This window comes from Atractosteus spatula, chromosome 3 (genome assembly GCF_055471065.1).
Source record: "Atractosteus spatula isolate fAtrSpa1 chromosome 3, fAtrSpa1.hap1, whole genome shotgun sequence".
NCBI classification, from domain to species: domain Eukaryota; kingdom Metazoa; phylum Chordata; class Actinopteri; order Semionotiformes; family Lepisosteidae; genus Atractosteus; species Atractosteus spatula.
The window spans coordinates 28317897-28342043 of record NC_142708.1 but is presented as its reverse complement, the minus strand read 5'-3'; the positions used below and the strand labels follow the sequence as shown (position 1 = coordinate 28342043).

Here is a 24147-nt window from a genome sequence, read left to right as displayed (position 1 = left end):
CTATGTGTTTATAAGCTTGGAGGAAACTACAGCATCCAGAGAATCCATGAATGAGATGAAAGCCTGAAAATTCTCTACACAAGAGTTTTTCTGAGACCAGAATTGAAACTAGACCACACATAAATCACTGAATAGCAGTGAATGGCATCACACTCACCTGTGCAAATGGTGTTACAATCAGGTCATCTCCATGACTGAAAAAAACACAAAAATACAAGAAATCTGAGCTGTTAAAATGGTACAGCAAAACACAAGATTATATGCTTTTTGACTGCCATGCAAAGAGGGGAGCAAATACTTCTTTTATTCACTTGTGCTAATTAATTGTTGCAAAAAATAATGCTAAAAAGCTATGACTTAACATTTGTAAATTAAAGTTTGAAACACACAGTAGTCTTTGTACTTTCTGACTGCCTATGGAATTGAATCTGTCTGACAAGTCACACAGATAGTAACATTCTTCTGTAAAGAATAGAGGCCCATTCCAAAATAACAATGCATTACAAATATTTTTAACATGTCCAATTAATAATATTGGTAAATAAGGAGCTACTGTCTTGAAACATGGACTTAAACTTTTGTATCTAATAAAGATAGAATAATTAGAAATAGCACTTTAGCCTATGACTTCAGAGCTCACCTCATAGCCGAATCTCAACATACAGTATGTTCACAGTTAAGAATTTAGCTTCATCAGTACTGGGATGGTGGATTTACAATATAAAGAAAACCATACTACTGGTGTAAATGTTGTTGATGGATCAGTAGGTGTAACTCTGTGTTCCCTCTGGACCACAATTTCCAACACCAATATGGCAACTGGGTACACAGATCTATAAAAGGTGCCATTCTTTGGATGAGATGTTAAATCTAAGACCTGATTGGTTCTGTTAATAAGAGTAAAGTGTTACCCTGGTGTCCTGCCTAAAATCCACACTGGACTTGCACTATTTGGCCTACCTAAATTTCCCCTTCAAGTCAATTAGTGGGGTGATTTCTCAGTTCTCCTTGTGATCTGCCACATAGAGGATTTGCTGGTACAGAATGGCTGCTGGAGATACACTTCAGTTATGATGAAATAGTCCCTCCCACTATATGTCTAACATGATTTGACATTGAGATGAAACATCCAGGCATTTTACAAATGCATACGTAGATGTATTCTTACTATGTCATTTGAAATTGAAGAATTCATTTGAATATTAAAGGATTAAAATATACATTAAACTTAAGTTTTGAAATACATCTTTAACATCCATAATTACAATTTTACTTGAGCCTAAACCCATTTTTACACAGAAAATAGTTTCAGTGATGGTGACTCTCTTCAGCCTACCCTTCAATAATGCCAGACAATCAAAAAATTAAATAACCTTTCAGCGATTTTAGAAATTTCTAATTTAATTTTGGATTTACCATTGTTACAAAAATGAGGTACAGTTCACAAAGCTAATCTTAGCTGGCTACCATTTTCCCTCTGACTGGGAGATTAAAAAATGATCTGTGTTTTCTGAAAACAAAATCCAGCAAAGATATGGAAAAGTTAAGTTATGTTAATCTTAATAGAGCTTTGGAAAACTATGTATGTAAAGATATACAGTATAAATAATATAACTATACCGTATATAAACGTATATAAACATAATAAAGCTATTATGGTGTTACAAAACTGCAGCTGAATTTACAATGGAGAACTAGAGTTGTAAAAGCTGTCCCATGAATGTGACTTTTCAACAAACATTAAATTACGGTACCATTCAGGATTAAGAATAAACTCCCAAAAAGAAGAGCTAACGCTTGGAAAACACACAAAACACAGTATATACTGCAGTAAGTGATTATTTTTGTTGTTGTTTTTTTTTATTTTCCATTGCTTTTGAATCGCTTTGAATCTGTGGTGACTTCCAAAGGGCTCCAGCTTTGTTGTCGCCTAGATTGGCCGCTGTTGCATTATCATTGCTGTTTTGTAACCTAATTCTCAGTACAGACAGCTACTTGAAATGACCTTGGAGGCTACCAAGCCAAATTGGCCTGAAAGTTCCCTCGGCTCAGTGCCTCTCTCCAGAGATAACTGTCAGCCAATAAGAAGAGCCCAAAGAGAGCTCTCTGTGACTTTTTATAGTAAACTAATACTAATCACAATCAAAGTCTGCAGCAGAGCTGTAGATTATGCCAAGTGTGGAATTCTGTGTTATACCTGTCAACATATTTAAATTCTGTCTTAAGCAGTGTCTGTGAGTGTATGGCTTAACATCTAATCAAAATTCCACGCATATTAAACCCCCCATCCAGAGATTACTTAAGTCAGTCAGCTGAGTGGTGCAGATATTACTGCAACTTTTAATAACTACAGTATATTTTCCACATGAAATAGGACAGATTATTGTCACCTTCTTAGTACACAACAAAACAACAACACCACTACCACCACCAACAACAACAACAAGAGGGGTAGTAGTAGTAGTAGTAGTATTAGTAATAATAATAATAATAATAATAATATTAATAATAATAATAATAATGCAATTTCATGCCCTGCTTGATTGTCTTTTCATTGAAAATAAATAATAAAAAACAAAGGGAACATGCAAATGTCTCTGATTTCACAGATCTAAATCATGTAAGATGTCACTTGTTGTAACTTGATGTAAAAAATCATGTAACAGAACTATTAAAGTAAAGGAAAAAGTAACAGTATTTCGGGATTCATAAAATACTGTATATTTTTCAGTTTTCAGTGGATATAGTTACAGTAGATTAAGTAATTAGTGTTTACACGTCTGTATTGTTTACATTCAAACCGTCTACATGTTTACTTGCACATTGTCTACTGTTTGTTTGTATATTGTCTTGATGCACTGTTTGCACTTTGTTTTGTTTTTTACACTTGTTTTACAATCGAGAGACTTTCTGTAAGTAAGAATTCCATTGTACCAGTACCGGTTACATATGGCAATAAAGTTCAAGTTCAAGTTCAAGTAATTATTCCAGGATCTGCCCTTAGTTTAGTTTGGAGTTGTTAAACAATAACTAAAGTAAGCTTATTTTTTCAAAGCATCTGTGCAATGTTTTAGATGTGGCAATGTATATACAGTACGGTATATGGCTTCTTACAGTATAATGCTACATGTGGGTGAGAAGAGAGTGCTTTATCAAGGAACTAATTACAATATTAATTGTGGTTTAAACTTTACAAGGCCAAACACCAAGTCACTTCATGCCTGTTTAGCATCAATACCATCTGAATGACGAAGCATGATTATTACTTCTTAAGCAAAAATGACAAAGTTTCTTAAGTAACCTTGAGATAGAACAGGCTAGTAATAATATTCTGGAATTTGTAAAGTTTTGATATACTATACAGTGTCGGCAGAATACTGCTTTTTGCTTGGATTGTGGTGACGTGTGTTTACAACATTTTTCATGGGCTTGCGTTGAGTTTGACTCCTGTTTTTCTTCATACTACTACATGCTGTGCACATTTACTGTACTTATCCCACATAAGATATGAATCTTGAGAGGAGACAGAAAGTGTGAGGCAAAACTGTTCATTTTTTTATTTAACATCTAATTAGAAAGTATCAGCCAATGTAGGTAGAACATGAAGGACTTGAGTAACTGATATGGAAACAGTATACAGGAATGAGTGTTACTCAGTGGAATAAAATAAACTATATGTATATATGTCTGTGTGTCCATATGTATCTTAAAATATGGATATTTTTATATTTATTTTGAATATACTGTATACAGTAAGTATAGACCCTATTCTATGTAAACATACTGTACACATACAGTACAGTAGGTTATCTTATAGTTAGGCCACTTCATACAGTATGTATTCTCTTAAAATACATAGGTCATGTAATGAACAATGTAATGATTAGTTTCATATTTTGATTTGGAGTTTTTATAGACAATATCAAATACTTTTACAGAGAGTAATCAAATAAAGGAATTTTAAAACATATATAATACAATGTACACAATGTGAGTTTATCTTAGAAAGAAATATATTGTTCAAATATAGGCCTTTGTCACAGATCATAGGTTAAGTTAGTGATTGCTTCAAAGTGAAGCGTATTATTTTAATTGAGGTTTATTTAGCCTGAAATAAGTTTAACATAAAAATAATTAGTTCAGTTCCCAGAGTAACAAAATAGGATACTTCATTAGGATCCTAGAATCGTTACACATACATTGCACATTTAAGTAGACCAAGATTCAATGGATAAAAAAAATATTTTACATTACCTCAAGCTATTAAAGGATTTCCAAGTGCAAAAGGTTAGTATTAGCAGAAAGCAGTAGTAGGGGGAGTGGGTGATTTCTGGTGGTATGCAAGCTCTCAAGGACAAAATATACTTGAGCAGCTGGATCCAAGCGAAGCAACAAGCAGGCACTTCACACAGTACATGCTTGAAATTGTCTGTAAGCAGCACACATGCCACATGCCTAAATGCAACATACCACTGCCACCTTTCACCGGGACAAAAAACCTCCCTATTTCTCACTTTGTCAATATATAAAATAATTCACGCCAGCAATATAAGAATGAAATGGTAATCCATGCAAGGTTTGTGTGGGTATCTCTGATAAACAGTGTGTCATGTCTGTAAAAAAGCATGTGTTCTCTTCAGGAATGAGTGCTGTCTACTTACTGACTGAAAAGGAAAGTTGACAGGAGTCTGGAACTGTTAATATCACACAGCCATATCAGCAAAGCCGACAAAAGAATGCACTGTAAATAAAACATTCTAAACATAGCTACTGATATTTCAAGCCCCAGTCACAGCTGAGAGGAATACCTACCCTTTGTCATCTAGTTGAGGTGTTTACAATTAACACGACTTTTTTGAAGAGTTGTGTATATTAATCTCATCAACATCAACTTTTCATACAGGTTTTAAGATGAATAGAGTTTTTAAACAAAAGTTCAGGAGGAGGTCAAATTTTAATCTTCCACTTCCGTTCTCTTATAAAGAAATAATTTTCTTCTCATAAAACTGAAATGGAAAGAAAGCACTATTCAACATTAACAGACTATTTCTCCTCTTGATATTACTGCACTATTAAGTTATTATTCTACATAGAAATCTACTTAGAAATACTGTATCAGTACTTTTGAGATCAATAAATCACACAGATTAATAATATGCTGATTATTATTACCATTTTATTATATTATTATAGCTATGTGTAATTTACATAAAGTAACTACAAACAAGGCTTTCTTGACCACTTGCTGATATAAATCTGTAAGAGTTACGGCAATCAAATTGCTGTGATTTTGGAATTAAAACTTTTGTAACACTAGCAAGGTCTGTTGCAAAATGAGAACTAGCTCCAACATGCAAGTTAAAAATCACCTAATTTTATAAACTACAGAACAATACGTTAAAGAATTTGTAAAATTCTGTTTAAAACTGATGTGATTGTTTCTGTTGAGTTGTTGATTAAGCATAATGTACTGTATGTCAACTTCTGTGTTGAAGAGATACTGGGGATGTTCTATTTATTTATCTTGGCAAACCTTAATTTAGATAAATAATACTGTACCTGTTAAGTCAAATTTACAGTCCAGAATACATAAAGAAATATAACTGATCCAGCCATCACAAGTTATAAAACAATCACTCAATTGTGGGTTTTTATATGCTAAATATTTACTATTTTTTCTTAAACAGTAAGTTTATAGACTGACTTGATTATTGAATCAGTTCAAGTTTTGATTTAATACAAGCAAAAGTAATAAAAGATAGCTGTATACCTAGCAAATCTTCAAACCTGTTCATTTCTTAAAACAACACTAAAACACTAATTTGTCTCCCCAAATACAAAGGAAGCTTTGAAATATTAAATTGAAATGGTTATTTGTCGGAGGAACACTATAATTATAAGTGTTCTACATAGCCTAGGTTTACAAGGAATATGAAAACATACAGTAGTTCTACATCCTCCAGTGTTTATAGTCTTGTAAACTCAGATAATACAAGTGAGCAAGATCTGAAAATTTTCCGACATCAAACAGCAGTGGAAATTATTCTTATGTGGCTGTTATGATTGAACTCAGATTGAACTTTACCTGGCTTATGCGAAAAGCCGAGCAAATGCTTACATTTACTTTTATTCAAGCATCAAGCCACTATTTGCTTAGAGATTTAAATAAACTCATTTATCATGAAATGAAGACACATATTTCTTTATTTTTACATGTGGTTTGGATCAAATTTTGGTAGAGGACATGTTTTTGGCAAATATATGACCCAATTAAATTATAAGATAGAAAGAAAAATAAGAAAAATAAGTTTTGCATTTGGCAAGCATTGTAAATGTCACAGCTGACATTTAATTTAATACTGCTTTCGTACAGAACAATATCAGTTAGGTTATGCTACGATTCAAACTTGATGACTTTAAGCTAAAGCCCTTGAATGGTAGTAAATGTTCTCTATAAATACTTGATACAATCTGATTTTTTCTGACTTTAAACTTTAAAGGCTGTAGCACTAAAGTATTGAATTTTGTGGTTTTCAGAACTTTTAAGATTTTGGCTGTTGGTTACAGACTAGCATTTTATAGCTATATAGTGTATGGCATATCGCTTTTTACTGAACAAAATCTTGCTGTCTTTAAAACTCATAAAATCTGGAACAAACGTCTTTTTGTTAGTGTTGATTATTTAGAATTAATTTAGGACATTATCATGCTGTAAACAGCAATATTTTTCCACATTACACTAGGTTACGGCATATTTCCTGGAGGGGTATGTCATGTGCCACTACAGATCTTGGCACTTCCTGTTTATGGGCCACAAGAAAAAATGACTATTTTTATAACTTCCTGTCTCCTGGGACAAGTCTGACATTACCTTATATATTGAGTCAACAGAATTGGTTTTTCAGCAAGACTATCTTGACAGACTAATGCAGGAAATTCACCCTCGCACCCCTTTTCACCAAAGAAACATGCCAAAAGTACCTCTGGCTAGCAATGTTGAGCAACTTCAGATCTGTAACAAAGTGCAGTATACAGTGGCTCTTGACTATCCAAACACTGACCACATGAATTCCTTTGACATTTGCGGTAATGTGAAAGTCAGCAGCACACTATGTACTGTATGACAGAAAGCAGATGCAGATTCACCTTCTAACACAATAATCAACAAACTGGTCAGATTTAATCAAACAAACAAAACATGCGAAGTATTATAGACTATCGAAGAGGTTTACAAGATTAACAGACCCAATCATCAAAGTACTGTATTTGTATGTAAAGTATTGCCTTTAAGTAATCATAAGCTTGTGAGGCTGTAAGTTATCTGTTAATATCTGGTGCAAAGCAAAGTGATGCATGACAGGCAGAACATACATTAGGGGCTGCATGAACACCTCTTCCAAAAAATGTCTGTTAGTGGTTACTTGTATAATAACTTACTTTCCAGTAATAATTGGTTCTGATCTCTGAGAAACCAAAGGAGGTCTCAGTTGGTAGTTATTCCTAATAATAGGGACAGAATGATCAAAAAAGCAGCTGGGAATTCAGAGAGATGAAACAGGCAAAGCACAGCACATTTTTTTAGAAAAAAAATATTTTTGACTCATGCTGCTGGGACATGGAAAAGCTTTCAAATTTTAAATGAAAATTAACATATTAAAATGACTGAAATATTATCAAGAAAATTATCCTCTGCTAATTAGAGTGCTATGATATACATTGGAAATTTGTCCCATCCCACCCATCACAATCACAATCAAAAATGTGGTTGTCATTTTGGGACATTAGTTCTACTTAGGAACACCCTACAGTTCGCCTACCAGCCAAGTATTGGTGTGGAGGATGCAATCATCCACATGCTGCAAAGGGCCTACTCACACCTGGACAGGGGTGGCAACACTGTGAGGATTACAAGTTTGCCATATATGTGTATAACGAAAGCAAAACATTGAAAATGAAAAAGATAGACCATTGCAAAATGTTTAAAACTTTTGCTCAACAATGTAAATTCATATAGGAGGTCATATTAAATCTTTATTTAAATGAGCACATTAAGAAAAACAATATTTCAGCTGTCTGTATTATGAGCAGTATTGTATTTTTTAGAAAAATGAAGAATATGGATTTTGAATATTGATTGCATGTTTTTGAACCATTGTAAATAATTGATAGTTGCAGACTGTGATACACTAAAGTGATTCTGTTGCACCAGCCCTAAATCACCTCATATATGAGAATGCAAACTGGGCACAAGTAATGAGGTGATTAAACCTGTTGAATATCTAGTCTGACAAAAATGAAGAAAGAAAAACTTAGAAAGGACCCAATATGCCCCACTTATCAAATCACTTTACCTTTATGTCAATATTGTCAGCTAGACTAAACCAGCAAGTTCATTGTTGCTAGTTGCTCAGGGTGCAACACAGCCAACATTCAAGCTACCATCCAAGTAAACTATTTTGGGCAGGAGAGTTTAGTTACTACAGAACTCCACTTGTAGAGATTGTTGGCAACTTGGCTGCACAGTGCTACACTGAACAGGTCCTGGGACCTCACTTGCTGTTTTAGTGTGCTCGTCTTCTTACGACAATATTCTATGGACAGTGCACACCCTCATGGTATTGGTGACACAGTGGTTGTCTAGTAGCAGTTATGCTGTGGTTGCTCTACCCAAAAGACTTTGTAATCTGTTGAACATTTGCTGGATGGCCTGAGCCGATATCTGTGGCATCTAGGGCTAAGAGACCAGTGAATTGTCATGTGCTTGTCCAGACCTTGTCTATGAGAGGGACGCTACAGAATCCCACAAGACAGCATCTGCAACCTGGTGCAATGCACACCTCAAAGATCTATGGCTCTATTGCATTGGTTCCAACACATGTTACTAGCCTGAAACTTTCACAATATACCCCACGTGGATCAACCCTGTCAGTAACAAATGCTAATCAGCATTATGCATTTACCTACAGTATGTAATGTCTGTTCAACAGAAAATTGCTGCTGTAGTTCTAAGTCATACTGTACGATGCTTTTGATGCTTGGTGTACATGCTGTATTGAACTCTGTTTAAAATGTTCATTTTAAAAAATTGTAATTCATGATTAATTTAGAGCTGTTCTTTGCAAACTCCAAGCAACATACGGTGTTTATATGCAAAGCTTGCAAGCCAAGATTTTTTAAGAGTGATGCATCATGTGTTATTGGCCAGATACTGTATGTTCTTTCTGCTTTGTGTGAAGACTGCTGTCGAGATACAGTAATATTATCATTTTAAATGAATGCAAAATGCAGCAATTCTATACTTAATAAATGTCTCTTCTTAAAATTAAATCGGTCTTTTGCCATGTTAAACACCAAAACCATATACTGTATCCTGCAGGTCAGGTCTGTTCAAAATCCTAGATAATACACATTAAATGGCATGTACTGTACATTACCAAGGTCTCTTTGCTAAAACCAAAGCACAGTGCATTCAGTTTCAATCTACACTGCACAGAGAGATAAATCATTAGCAGACATCATAATGACTTTCTTATTTCACTCTCTTTACCATAGATGACAATAATTCTAAACTGATGCAGAGACTCATGCAGCACTACAGATGGTTCTGTGTGCCATGAATGATACTGAATTTTGTTTTGTCCTTTTGAAAAAATAAATGCATTACATATTATGTATTTTGTAATTTTCTTTCACCTAAATGTCTTAGTTTAAATTATATTTAAATGCCAATTTATGAAGAATATTATTTTTTTGTACATCCATTTTTTTATTCCTTTCATATCTTAAGTCTCTTTGTACTGTGCAGGGCTCTATAAAATACTGTATCACACACCTTTTTCGAACGATGCTTTTTTCTTGCTTAAAAAATCTGATGACTTTCAGATGACTTTATGATCTCATTTCCTTGAAAAATTGACATTTCATGGAAAAAAATACAGTGTGCTGAAAAGACAGTGTGTAATCAATGGTTTGTTTGTGTTTATGGGTACAGGCTCAAAAGATTTTATGTCAGTAGTAGGAACATGAAGAAACTTGGAGTTCTTGTGCTACAGTACATAAACAGTTCTGTCTGTTTTTAATATTCCTAGTTTTTAGTGTTTTGGAAATGTCCTTAATTAAACAAATGTTTAGTAAATTAAAGTACAGTGAATGAAAAAAAAAGAGTATGGAAAGTTTGTACAAAATAAGCTACAGTATTGTTTGGTTACTAAAGATTGTTGATTTAGGAATCTATGCATAATAAATAATCATAGTTTTGGCTCCAGTCTACATTACTGGATATCACAGAACTGTGACGAAATTTACTTTATATTATCACAGTTCATGATTTTGCTTGCCAGATCTCAGGATCCTAGATAATTTAAATGAAGAAAGGGAAACCGTTACAGTTTACTTAGACTGTGCCTGACTAACTAGTATCACAGCAACAACAAATAACTGAAATACAAGTTCTTGAACTTGAAACAAAACTATTTCTAAGTCTTTCTATGTCTTGAATAGTATTGGAATACTGGTACACCCTAATGTAGTGTAAGAAAGTCTTGCTTATTATTTAATACACTCTGTTTAAAGACAGCTTAATCCAGCGGCCTTTCAAGTTCAAAACCACACCTCGTGAATCAGAACTGAATCCTTGAAAACATGAAGTACAATTCTAAATTGTTGAACGTTTACTGTAAACGGAAAAGTAAAGTAATAAAAACATATAATGTAATAATGCATTATAATAAAATTACATTTTTAATGTTACTATTGTTTGCAATGTTGTCAATTACATGTTGAATATTATAATTAATAATTAAAATATATTTATTCATTAAAACAACAAAGGTCTCAACCTGCAGCAATGAAGATGCAGCTTATGATATATTGTTTATTGTGTTCATAATCATCTCTAAAATTTTATTATCAATTTTCCTTTTTCCTCACTGTAATCAGAATTAACCATTTATGACCTGAGCTGACACTAAGGCAAAGTTCAACACAGAAATCTAGAGAAACATCAACACCTCCAACCTGTGAAACATATACTGTATTCAGACACGAAGAAAAGAAAAGGAAGTTCCAAATACATCTTAGAAAATATGTGAAAATAAATAAATTGAATTTTTTTAACTGAAGTTTGGGATGGATAATAACAATATCTAACAATACCAATCACATACAACTGTACACAATCACCATCATTTCAGAAATTAGGTATACTGTATATCAAACACAAATACTTTTCTTTGCATTTGTTTAAAGGATTCCTCCTCCACCCATCACCACCTTGTAGCTAAAGTATCCCTTGGCTCTCTTCTCTCTGAGTGGGGTTTGAGCCTTCTCAAGAGGCTACCTATTAACCAAGCGGGTTAAGCCAAACCTATCTCACCAAGTATTCCAAACATTCGCAAAGCATTCAATGCTTAGATGATGTTGTCCTAAGTGAAATGAAAATTATTTCTCGATTAAAGATTGTGGTCTGGTCTTACTATCTAGGCTTTAGAAGAGTAAGGCAATAAGTAAAATGTAACCATTTGCAATTTCTCATCCTTTCTTGTATGTCTGTGTAAAGAGGGTACAGAGACAACAAACCATGTTTAGAGCTATTATTATTACTATATTATAAATGTCATAAATAGAAAATACTACCACTACTGTATTTTCTCTTCCATAGGAAAGACACTTTCAAATACACACAACACTGATTCTCCACATGCCATACCTAGAAAAAGGCAGACATAATGTGCTTTCCTGAAGTTTTTTTAACATTTACAGTAGCTGCAACATCATTCATCAGCTGCTGAGTGTGCCTAGTGTAAAAAAAAGTAGATTCCTCAATTGCACTTACATGTCACTGGCAATCGAGGAGTTCCTGGACATGGATTTGGGTGAGAGGTCATAGTCACTGTCTGAGCGGTACAGGAAGGACTCCCTCCGCTGGCTGTGCACAAAGTTGGCCTGGAGGATGAGCCCTGACCCAGGGCTGGTCATTGGATCCAGGGGACTCCTTCCTGAAGATGTGCCATTATCCACATCGAAACTGTTGGAGAAGCAGAAAAAGATAGTTACCTATTGTGGTACTGTTATTATTGTATTCTGCTGCTGTATGTATACAGGTATGTTGTATAAGTTGTTTTACTTATCAGATTTAATTATATGTACAACTGAAAATGTAAATAAGATTTATCAATCTTATCTTTCTTGGCATAATTATTACAAGGATTTGGGGAATGATCTACACAAATTGGCTTTTCATGGCTGTTTTGGTTTCAAAATAAACATCAAAATTCAAAATAAAACAGAAAATGTATTTTTACTTCCTTGAACTAGCAAAATAGCAAAGTAGCAAAATCATGTCACAGTGGCATTTCCGTGTGAGACGTGTTTTAAAATGCTCAGAATCTTCTGTTTATAAACTCTAAAATTATTTAAGCAGGGTACTATTTGAACAGGGTTCATCTACTGAACACAACTGAGCCTTCATGGGTTGTATATTTAAATTCAGGCATTCAGTATGTCAAGACAGACCATGTTTACATGTAATTTAAAATAAAAAAACAAAGCAAGATAAAATAAAAACTGAATATTTTGTCGTTATCACTTTTTTCCTTTGGAGCTGCTTTATGGAACCATGTGATTGAAAGACATGGCTGACATGCACACACACAAAGGGTGTATTGTAAACCTTTGTTAATTCTCACTGCCAGAGAATCAAGGAATTAGCAGCAAAGGCACTTGGGCCTAGTTGCACAGCTCCACACCCTGCAGCAAGGGTGCTTTGGAAAGAACTCTTATTTTCATGTTACGCAACTGTTCACCTTTGCAAAAGACCTGTAGGGGTCACTCTTGTCATGCATTTCTGAGCATGTTTATCACAGTAATACAAACTCAACAGAAGTTCCTACAATAAAATTATTTTTCAATATGACATAATCATAGCAATAATATTAGCCTTATTGTGGAAGGACTGCAGGCTATGGTGTTGAAATAAGCTAATAATTGTGCTGAAATGTGAAATAAACATATTTAAATAAATATATTTGTATGCAGCGCCACAGTACTTTGAAACTTAGTATTTGCAAATTATCTTTATGCTCTAAATATTTTTCCTCTCCACCATCAAAATGTTTACAATTTACAGTGTGCAAAACAGTTCCAAATATAGTAAACATTTCAGGAGAACTGGACAGCTGCCAGTAGTCAGAAGTAGCAGTATCTGTATTTTCATCAAAACAACTGGATCATCCTAAACCAGACTAAAAGCTATGCAAGACCTAATAACTTACAGTAGGTGCTCTAAATTCTCTCCCAACAACTTTTAATACAATTAAACAAATTCATTTACAAAGCTGTTTACTTTACATTTCTCAGTTTCAGATTAAGTGAGTCCAAACATATACTAAGTGGTTTTGTTATCCTGACAAAATATAAAAGCACACACATTCAAATTGGAATTTTACACTTTACTGATGCACAGTGCAGTTCTGTCATCAGCAATTACGTTGTTGCTTACTTTCATGTCGAGGCTTAAGTGAGTAATGAAAGGATTAAGCCAAATAACGAACAGACGACGCACTATTTCACCCTGAACTGCATGTGTCTGTTTTTTGTTAACCCACTAAGCCTTCTGTCAAAAAGAGATGCGATAATGCCAGTGGAAATTTAAGTCTCTGTGGAGTAAAACATGTCAAAATGCCTGTTATTAGTCTAGACTTATTCAGCCAACACACAGGTTAAAGAAAAGCAGAAGCACTGACCCACTGAATATCAAAACTACTTTGGGAGGTTAAGAAATATTTGGTGAAGTAAGTTTTTTATTTATGTGTTGGATGACAGGAAAATAAAATGTAAACTAAATTCCTCTGATTATTTAGCGTCATACAAGGATGCAGAGCTATAAACAAGGATAGTGGAATAAAAGTGGAATTTCTGGGTTACTCTAGATTATCTCCTTAAATTAAGTCATGTCTCCTAATTGAAAATCTAGGCAGACAGGTAAGGGCATAAGTATTCTATAACTGTGTCTAGAGAATTTTGAAAAGAGAGTTAAGTCTTTGGACAAATAAGGAAGTCTGCTGGACTGAAGTACAACTTTTTTCTTTTCTCGGTTAAAATAGAGAGGCTTTAGATTTTTGTTAACATAAATCTTATACAGCATATTGTACAGATATGATATTATTTCTGAATAGTTATCATATTTTATATATAATAAAATATTCTAAATGTAATTTAATTCACATACCTGTAGCTTTTTAAAGTACAGGAGGAGTGATCACTAATAACTCCCGTTCATGTTTGTATCTCTCTGTATAATCATTGGTGATGATTAATAAGAATAGGCTATGGCAGATAAAGGCTTAAAAACTTGGCTAGCCTATACTCAGTTAAGGTAAACCCCAGCTTTACTTCAGTGTGTTGTGAAACACCAGAGAATCCCTTGGGATTGTCTAGTACCTATTTTGAAATGTAATCCCAGGACAATCAAATATAGATTCTTGACGCAATATCTAGGGATTCCCCAGTGACGTAAACCATTCTAATAAAATGAACTGCAAGTTAATCCTCGGCAAATCCTTTGTCTGATAGCCTGGTGGGTTATGATGAGCTAATAAAATCCACTTCTCTGTCCCCAAAATTAAAGAAGTAGATCTGTGTGGCATTGCTTCCATTTTCAGATACAGTATGTATGTATAGTATGGATCAACAACATGTAGAAAGGTTAAAATAAATAAAGTATTCTCTTATTATTGCGAGAAAAGACCAAATGCATTAACTTATTATGATTTGTAAAGATCTTTCAAATTAATAATTCCATAATGTGAATTATACTTCATTTTCTAGATTTATTCAGCTACAAACATTCTTGATAACATTTGTTAGTTTTCAGATGCCTTGCATGTTCTATTAACGGAACCTCCATTCATCTTGCAAGTGGCTTTAGTTAATAGAATTCTGTCTTTAACCTGCGAGTGACATTGGCAGGTAATAGGATAGAGATGCTAATATGAGCCAAATATTTGAAAGATAATGGTAACTACAAACAAACCATATCTGATCTAATCTCTGAGACTACAGCACAACCGGACAGTGTGAAATACCATTTCCAAAAAAGCACCCCTTTCATCACTATATACTTTTAGGAAGATCTGCACAGACCTTGTGTAAAATCTATAAAAAGCATATAATACTTTATAGCATGTGTTAAGTAGAGAAAGAACTAAATTTTGCGGAATATTTCTGCCCTATACTGTACATACAGTATGCCTGTATCCACTGAAAAGCAATTAACCTACTGTACTCCAGCGATCCTCCCCCCCAGCTTTTACTTTTATAATTGCATCATTTTATTAGCTTATCTGAGAGAACATCTTGTCCAAAGGTATCCAGGCATGCTTCTTTTTCTCAGTGATGCCTTGATATCTTAATCCTAACAAATGGAATGAATATAACTGATTGAACTTCAAATTAGGTTATGTTCCCAAATCTATTACGTATACATATTAAAATCTGATTTATTCATGCATATTCAGTCACTTTAATGCAATGTGTGCACAGCGGTTTTTGTTGTTTCTTATGGTTACTCTGGGAGGCATAATGTAAATCTCAATTCTTCAATATTTTGTCTGTTTTGTTAAAAACATTTAATTATCTGTTAATGGTTAATTGTAAAAATGGATCTGCTGGACATTATGAAAAAGTGTCAGGCTTTTAAAATAAAACACAAAAAACTTATTCTGTATATGCTGTACAGTATATACAGTACTTCAACCAGCAGATCTCACCTAACTACTGTATAATATGTTAAAATGCTTAGAAATGCAGTACTAAAATTACTAGGCAAGAAACTGGCAGAGATTGTCCAGCTGTTTTTTGAATTATTTGGATTCCTTGCTAAAAAACACAGTCAAGGATCCCCCCAAAAAATCACATTGTAAATTTCCTTGTAAAAAAGAATGATTCATATATACAGGTTAAGGTAAATTCAATGACAGTTTATAACACCATGAATGATTAAACAGTTCTTGTCTAGATTATATTTTTTATGAGTGACATTATAGTTTAGCCAAATACTCACCACCAGCTTTAGCATTCATAGACACAGGCAGAACAAAACATATGTGAAAATAGTCATATTAAAGTAAAAGTAAAACATATAAATATTAAGTGTTGTATAAATGTTTACATTTAAATGTAAAATATTTAAATGTTTTAGAATACATATGTATTTGTATTCTAAAACAAAATATATTTTAAAGTACATATTGAAGATGATTTGTAATCAAGGATATTTATATCAAGAATTCTGCAAGACATTGTTTATTATGTTTCTTATCCATACAGTATAAGAAGGATTTCTCTATCCTCTGTGTAATAGTGTGCTGACACAGCTCTCAGTGGGGCATATCACAGTACCTACTGTATCACTGTTACACTCTGCAGCCAGGCCCATTACTCTTCAGACCCTTCAGCATAAATTATAAATTAGACTCACGCACTTCCTTATCACAGTAATCTGCAAAACCAGCAACAAGGTTCTCATATTTAGCCCCTGAGGTCATCTCTGAAAGTATAGGCTTCGAAATAAAGCACAAGTAAGGCGACAGCAGATTTTTCAGTAATGAAAATCTGTCAAAAGTCGTCAGACCAAACATATAGGAAAAATGCACTGCTGGATGAAACCACACTTTTTTGCACCATGGGTGAAATCACTTGATGAAAGGGAGAAGCAGGTGACATATTCAAATATACTGTATCTCGTCTTTTTCTTTTTGTTTGGTAATCTCAGAGAAGAAGTTGCAGAAGCCATAATGAAATTGTATCCTTATTCTGAGAGGCTGAGATGGAAAACAAATTAGAGTACAGTAGTGCTAAATAGATACTGTAGAATTTCTCAGGCAAAGAAATGGAACAAATTTGACTCATCTACATCCAATAAAAGCTGATGAAAACTGTAAAAGCCTCTGAAGTAACAACACAGCAGAGGTGTCATACACTGAAGTTCCCCAAATGCTGTGGTGACACATTTTAAAATAAATACTACAAAATGTTTGGGATGTCTTGATGAATGTCATTCCACTCAGTCATTTTGATCTCACACAATTTGTGCAGACAGGCAGAGACTTAAAAATAACAAACATTTTCTTTTTGTTGGCTGCAATTTGCCTTCGATGCATTCTTACTTTTTCTGACGACATTAACAATAATAATACATTATTCATCTCGTTGCTGCACAATGTACAATGTGCTTCCTGTTTCTGACCTTACAGTTGTCTGAGGAAATCAGGTATAAAGCCTATTTAGATCACAGCTACAAAAAACAGTGTTTGAAAGAAAGTCCTCTGATCTCTTTTTCTGTTCCAGCTCAACACTACATTTTGCATTTTCTGTAGTGTGTAATGCTTATTTCATGTCCCTAAGATGTTCACTACATGAACTCAGATAGGTTTTCTTGAACAAAATGAGGTTGGCTGGTGCCTAAAGAAATACCGTATTTAATTTAAAGCAGTATGAAACAAGGCCCATACAGAAACATCACTATAGCTGCAACTGCTAACCTCTAGATTTTCATACTGGAAAACAAAGGAGGCCAGTGCCTCTAGTTCACATGATCTAAACTTTGCCTTTCCTTCAGGGTAAAGTTGTGAATCCTATTGTGTAAATATCAATTGAAACCTAAACCAGCTTTGCCTTCTATAACATTAAACTGACTACAGGTTTAAGCTCTTAAGTAAGAAGGAAATTATTTTTTTAAATTCCTGGAATAAGCCTGAAAAGTAGAAATATTTTTTTTTTTGTGTGTTCTCAAAATACACGTGAAGTCACTATTAATAATATACTCTCTGTTCTATAAGTATATAATATATATGCATTTTATGTTTTAGAGATAAGACAACTTCATGACTGTGATACACTGCAGTGACTGATAACTACTCTAGGTGCTTTATCACATCATTGTGAAAAACAAGAAAATAAAGCACAAAATGGAACCAATACAGTATGTCCTGCTTATCAAGATACACTCCTTTGTGCCAACAGTATGTTGTAGGCTGGATAAGTCAACACACTATTGTTGCTCAACATCTGGGGTGTTCAGAGCCAAGAGATTCTAAACAAGCCCATGCTTGTTTGACTCTGTGAGAGAAATGGTACGCTGTTCCGTAAGACATCATCTATAGTCTGGACAAAATGTTCATTTCTCATTTTCCTTTAATTCATGTTCATTTTCCTTTTGATGTTCAATATGTGTATTCAGTATTTCTTTCTTTATGTTCATGAACAAAGAAAAACTGAAAACAACAAAGTAGAAAAACAACCTGAACAACTATGAAGTAACTTTAGCAAGTTATGAAAGGGTACTACTTTACACTCACACCTAATCTGAATGCTAAAAACAAACTGAGTTATTTCATCATATTCATAAAGTAACAAGAGATAATCCTGAGTTAATGTTCTACTAATAGAGTGCCAGGCTTTGGGATAACCTTTTATGAACATTGTTAATATACAGGTATCTGTCTCATTCTGGTAGATTTATGTGTGTTGGCCATATTTTTGAAAGGTGGAATTAATACTTTTCATTTTCACTTTTTTGAAAAATGCTCTGTAATTTTTTGATGAAGATAAGATCAGATAGATTTTTTTAAGATCAGTTCTAATGTATTTTGATAACATATTTTTTTTAGCTGTATGTGAATGACTGAACTAAATTAGTAGCTTTCATTCATGTCTACTTTACTGCATTTTTATTAACGGACATACAGTATATTGCATTTTTGTCTCTATATGTCCATATACCTGAGTGATACCAGGGACACCAAAAGCCCTCTCTACTAGGGAAAATAATGAGGTGAGCAGCCCAACTGCATACTGTACTTCATGAGTTTAAATCTTGGGGATAACGTATAAGTAGCTAATTAAACAGAACCCACTTCTGTGAGAGGTGGGACGGATCTGAAGTACCAGGTCCCGGGCTCGCACGATATGGAAATCAGATGCAGAGCCCGGATTAACGTTAGCGCCTGGCTTTTAAGGGAAGCTGGAAGGAGGCTAGAACAAGGAACAGGTGTGGGGAATGAGGCAAACAAGGAAGAGCCGGAGCGCCCTTAAGAGGAGGAAGAGCGATCGTGACAATCATTCCATCCCCTATGTTTTGTGAACCTTGATAGTGATGGTGATAGCTATAGTGATAGTGCTAGAGTTTCTGACATTATTCACAGCCACAGATGACAGCAGCTTGAATTAATATCTTTCTGTAGGTTTCTGTCCTCCAGTTTTAAGAAGGTTCTGTTCTATCACATAAAAGGATGAGAAAAAAGAGAAAAGTGTTTTAATATTGCTTGGGATTTTTAAGACAAAAGAAATATACATACTTATAGTATAAGTACTGTCAAAATGGGTCTTTTAAAAAATGTCAGTACAAAACAGGAGGCTTTTATTTGTCATAGCGGCACAAAAGTAACACAATAAGCATCTAAAAAGCAATTTATAATTTTACCCTCTAAGATGCTGTGAAATTGTCAGGAAAACATCCAAAGTTCTCGTGTACGCTACTGTTAAAAGATGCTATAGATATTTACAGGCTTCAGTAGCTCAGTGTTGGTCATATTCAGTTTTCCTCCGGAGTTCTGTCCAGAAGCAGTGCTGAGATTTCAGGCTATCCAGAGCTTTTTAATGTGTCAGGGCTCACCTGCCCACCAAGTGGCAGATAAGAGATGACAACTGGCTTATTTTTATAGGTGTTGAAGCAGTGCATGAAGAAGAAAGCTGCAATGCCATTGATGATGCCCTTGGCCTATATTTGGAGGCCACTGCAGGATGGCATAAATGCTTCAGCAAATTGGAGAAGAGCAGTGCCATTTAAAATCCAGAGGCTAAACAAGGAGTGCATTTCTACAACATCAGTTTGCCAACTCAGACAAATGTATAGTATGACAGTCTGCTTTCACAGAGAATTACAGAATGCCTGTGATGATGTTCAAGTAGCATTTTATATGACTAGCAATATAGATTAATTGAACTTTGTTATTATTAAATAACCCCATTTTAATTATAAATATTGTGGTATACTAAAGCTGAGGATATTTATTGATTATAACTGCTCTGAAAACCATCCAGAGATACAAACATGAAGGTACATACAGTACATTCCTGTCACATACAGTACCAACAAGCTAGAATAATTAGATCTGTTCAACCTTGAGCAGAGATGTTTAACTACAAGGGGACTGGATTCAAGTATTCAAAATCCTCAATGGTATTAACAAAGTAAACATCATAAACGTCATCAGAATTAACAGGAAAACATAAAACAGTGGACACAAATAGAAACTGAGAAGAATCACTTTGTTAAAGCTGATACTCTGACTTCTTTCAAGAAGTGTCTGAATAAGACCAAATAGCTACTAAAGTCCTAATGTTTTAGAAGGGTCAGATGCCCCCCTCTTGTTTGCAAGCTTTCCTACTGTATGTTTTGATGAACCAGCTCAGTTAATTAGCCTTTGTGAAAACTACAAAAGACAATAAGTGCTGCAGCAGTTTTTTTTCTTCCTAATTCTGAAGTGTCAAAGGGGTGAAACAGAGAAGAAAAATACATTGTATAATTTGCTTAAGAAGGTTATAATCATGTCAGATTAAAACTCCTACTTGCTGAAGACTAATCAGTGGAGCAAGATCCTCACACTTCTCTCAGTAGTGGGCATGGAGAAGCATGTCTGCCAATCTTTGTGTCTGTAATTAGTGACTTAGTGGCAATTTGGTGACATATAGATCAGACTTGTTTAAATGTCCCGGAACATATGGGCATCTACATCTACTTGGCAGTATTCAGCCATTTTTTCCCTCCCTCTTTCTTCACCTGGCAGATTGTAATAACATTTCTACATGGTGCTGGAAGGCTGAACTTTAGATTAGTTAAACAACCCATTTTAGCAAGGATTTTACAGAGTTACTGTAAGGTTGCAGTCTGAAGCTTCTTCAGATGTTGTCACAACACTATAGAAGCTATAGACGTACACTGTAAATAATCAGTTAACATTTACATCCGTTTAACTGCCTAAAAAATTACCATCTCCAACACCAAGTATGAAAACAACAGAAATTACATCCCATTAGGGCAGCTCTTAAAGTCCCAGGAAAGCACAAAACAGCAGAACCACAGTTAATGAGGCTCACATCACCAGCAGTTTCTCAGGCACTGTGCAAAGAAAGGTAAATAAAGCACTATAGAGAGCTAGCTATTTCAGCCAAAGGTGGCAGATTAAGGCTTGGTGGATGGATTACCTTTTCTCTAAAACTCAGAGACAATAAATAAATGTTAAATAATAAATGATTGTAAAACCTCAACATTTACAGTCCTGCTGCACTTTGGTATTGGCTGCAATTCCTTGCATTGAGTCCTAATAGAAATAATACATTACCAAAAAGAAATCTTTCAGCTGTCTTAAAAGTTACTAGTTTACTGACTATTGTTTTGGAGATTAACAGATGCCACTGTGGAAATGGTCATCAAGTTAATCAACCTTAATTTAAGTAGGTTTTCTTTGAAGCCTGACAATAATAAATAACAACATATCCAATGTTGGATATCAGGGAAAGACAGCCTGATCTACAGTAGTCAGTGTCTAGGAGCTTTCCACTTCTTTAATTAAGATGTTGAATGCTTCTAGACAAAGTTGTTCATTGGTCTTCTAGTTAAATTCGTGCTTGAAATCTGACTGAGAAACCTTACAGCGATACATTTAGATGTATTTATTTGGACTTCATGAGCACCACTATTATTGGACCCAGTCAGAGGCCACATTATGTGGCTTAAAGTAAGGTTTGCGACACTTAAGGATTTGAATACTTACACACTCTTGACTTTCTACATTTTTTAAAATTATGTACTTATTCATTTTCATTTTTCAGTTTGCTTTATGTTGTGTACATTGGGTACAGTATGTAACACACTTTAAGTGCTACTTCATAGTGTCATCACTACAAGGTTTAAAGCAACAATATGTCAAAATGGTTCAGGGTTCTGAATACTGTATTGTAAGTACATGTACAATATATTCAGGAGTATAGAAGGTTCATAAAAAACCCAGACCAGCTTATCTCTTGGACGTTACCTTTGCTATAACTTCCTCAATGACTACATAATTGGAAAAAGAGACAACTGAGACCAAATAAGTCCATGACTCTATTAAATACAGCCAGAAGACCCTTGTAGTCATTCAAAATAAAAAATTACTAGCAGTTCCAATCTAATGGTCAAGACAGTCGCAGAATGGAGTCAAATCTAACGAGTGAACACTTCAAACAATACAGCATCTGTATGAAAAGTTACAAGACTCTTCTTAAGGAAACACTAAACGAATCACATATACTGTGCCAACATGTATGCAGAGGAGAAAGAAAGGTCTAGCTCAACATCATCTTCTGGCCTGATGGATCAAAATGTGAATTGCTTCCAAAGCAGGAATCAAACTTCATACTGAAATGAAAAGGACAGCATTACAATAAAAGTCCATTGCACCTACTGTCAAACATGATGGTGGTTCTATTGAAGTGTAATCCTAGTGGTGCTCTTCAAGGGCTGGATCAGACTATAATGGTATACAGTATGTCTCTTCACATTTCAACTAGACACCAGTATAAAGCAATTTCAGCAGCACAGTTTCTAGAGTGGAAATGAATCAAGAAAACAGCACTGCCCATCACAGGCACTTGATCTCAGTCTAACTGAAGAAAGCTGCTGGTGCTTGGACACTCACCAATATGAATGTAATCAAGCCCTTTAATAGCCAAGAACGAAGAAAATGTAACAAGGCAGATTCCAAAAACCAGCACAAAAACAAAATAAATTACTGTATTTGTTTGTTGTTTTTTTTCAAATCTGCTGGGATGCTCCTTGTTTATTACATGAACAGAAATGCTGTAGTTTTTGTCTTTGAATTCTTCAATCTTGTCTTTTTTAGGACTTCTTTTTTTAGACAAACCATGTCTAAAAGTAAAGATTTATCCAGGTGTAAAGAGCAGCAAGTTACATACAGTAGGTAAATGAAATGATTATACTGTATGTCTATACTATTTATGACTCAAATCTTAAAAATACAATATTTGTTTTATATTTATTAAAGAGCAACTACCTTCAGCTAATTTAAAATATCATCAGCAATGACTTTTTTTCTCAGACAAAACTAAGAAAAAATTGTTAAGTTCACCAAAGTATGTTCTTAATTAATTAAATGTTTTTTGGCATTATGCTGCTTTAATGATCGTACGACACACTGCTCTTTTGAAGAAATAATGAGACGAAGACACAACATGTACAGTATTTCTGTTGTAAGACTGACTGCACTGACTGCTCAGAATTAGGTCAGCTCAGGTTAGAGTTTTATTTTTGGGGTGTCTAAATTCAAGTTTTTCAGGTGAACAAACAAAGAATCGTGCCTTTCTTTATGAAATCCTCAAACTATTCTATAGTACAATACAATTTGTCTTTACATTTGTGTGCCGTAACTTTTCAATATAAAGACAGTACAAAGATCTGGGCACCTGCACTGACTTTAAACCCCCATCCACAAGAAAAATTACCTATTGCCGATCCTTTACAAAAATTGTAGTAAAAACCCACCTACTAATGATGCAATCTATTATTATTATTATCATTACTACAATTGAATTAAAACAATGTTAATATTTTTAGTATATTATACATTATATTTAGTATATTATACATTGATGTGTGTTATGGTGTATTTTTAATATAAAACAATTAGATAAACTGTAAAGTCCTACATATGAAATTGAGTCCATGAGAAATGTGACATGCAAAACGTTCTTTGTGAATATGTGGTTAAATAATTCTGTTGATGAAAATCAGTCTGCAATTGTATACTGTAGATGTTAGTGTAATATTGCTGTTGAAACAATATACCCCTTAGGAATTAAGAATCTGATGGCACTTAATTGAATGATTCTGAAAAAGCAAGACAAGACAAAGTACTATAAGAAGTGCAGACCATTTTTGGAACATTATCAAAATTCCACAGCCTTTTGTATTAAATAAAGTGTGCTTATTATTTTTCTACTGTTCTTTTGGATGCTTATTTTTCTGTTTACATTTTGAGCTAGGAGAGGCGGTTTTAAAAAGGCATACAGTAGAACAGCTGTAAGGTG

The 24147-nt window shown here is 34.2% G+C and overlaps 1 protein-coding gene across 3 annotated transcripts in view; it reads right to left on the bottom strand.

The window, feature by feature from the left end:
* The window catches only part of pde4d (phosphodiesterase 4D, cAMP-specific), a 439211-nt gene that overhangs the window by 59058 nt on the left and 356006 nt on the right, over positions 1-24147 (bottom strand). For all 3 annotated transcript variants that reach the window (XM_088912390.1, XM_088912391.1, XM_088912392.1), the window contains 2 exons: positions 11834-12025; positions 158-194 (listed from right to left, as the gene is read on the bottom strand). In XM_088912390.1, the coding sequence (XP_088768516.1) occupies positions 158-194; positions 11834-12025 (229 nt within the window). The remainder of the gene's footprint in view (positions 1-157; positions 195-11833; positions 12026-24147) is intronic.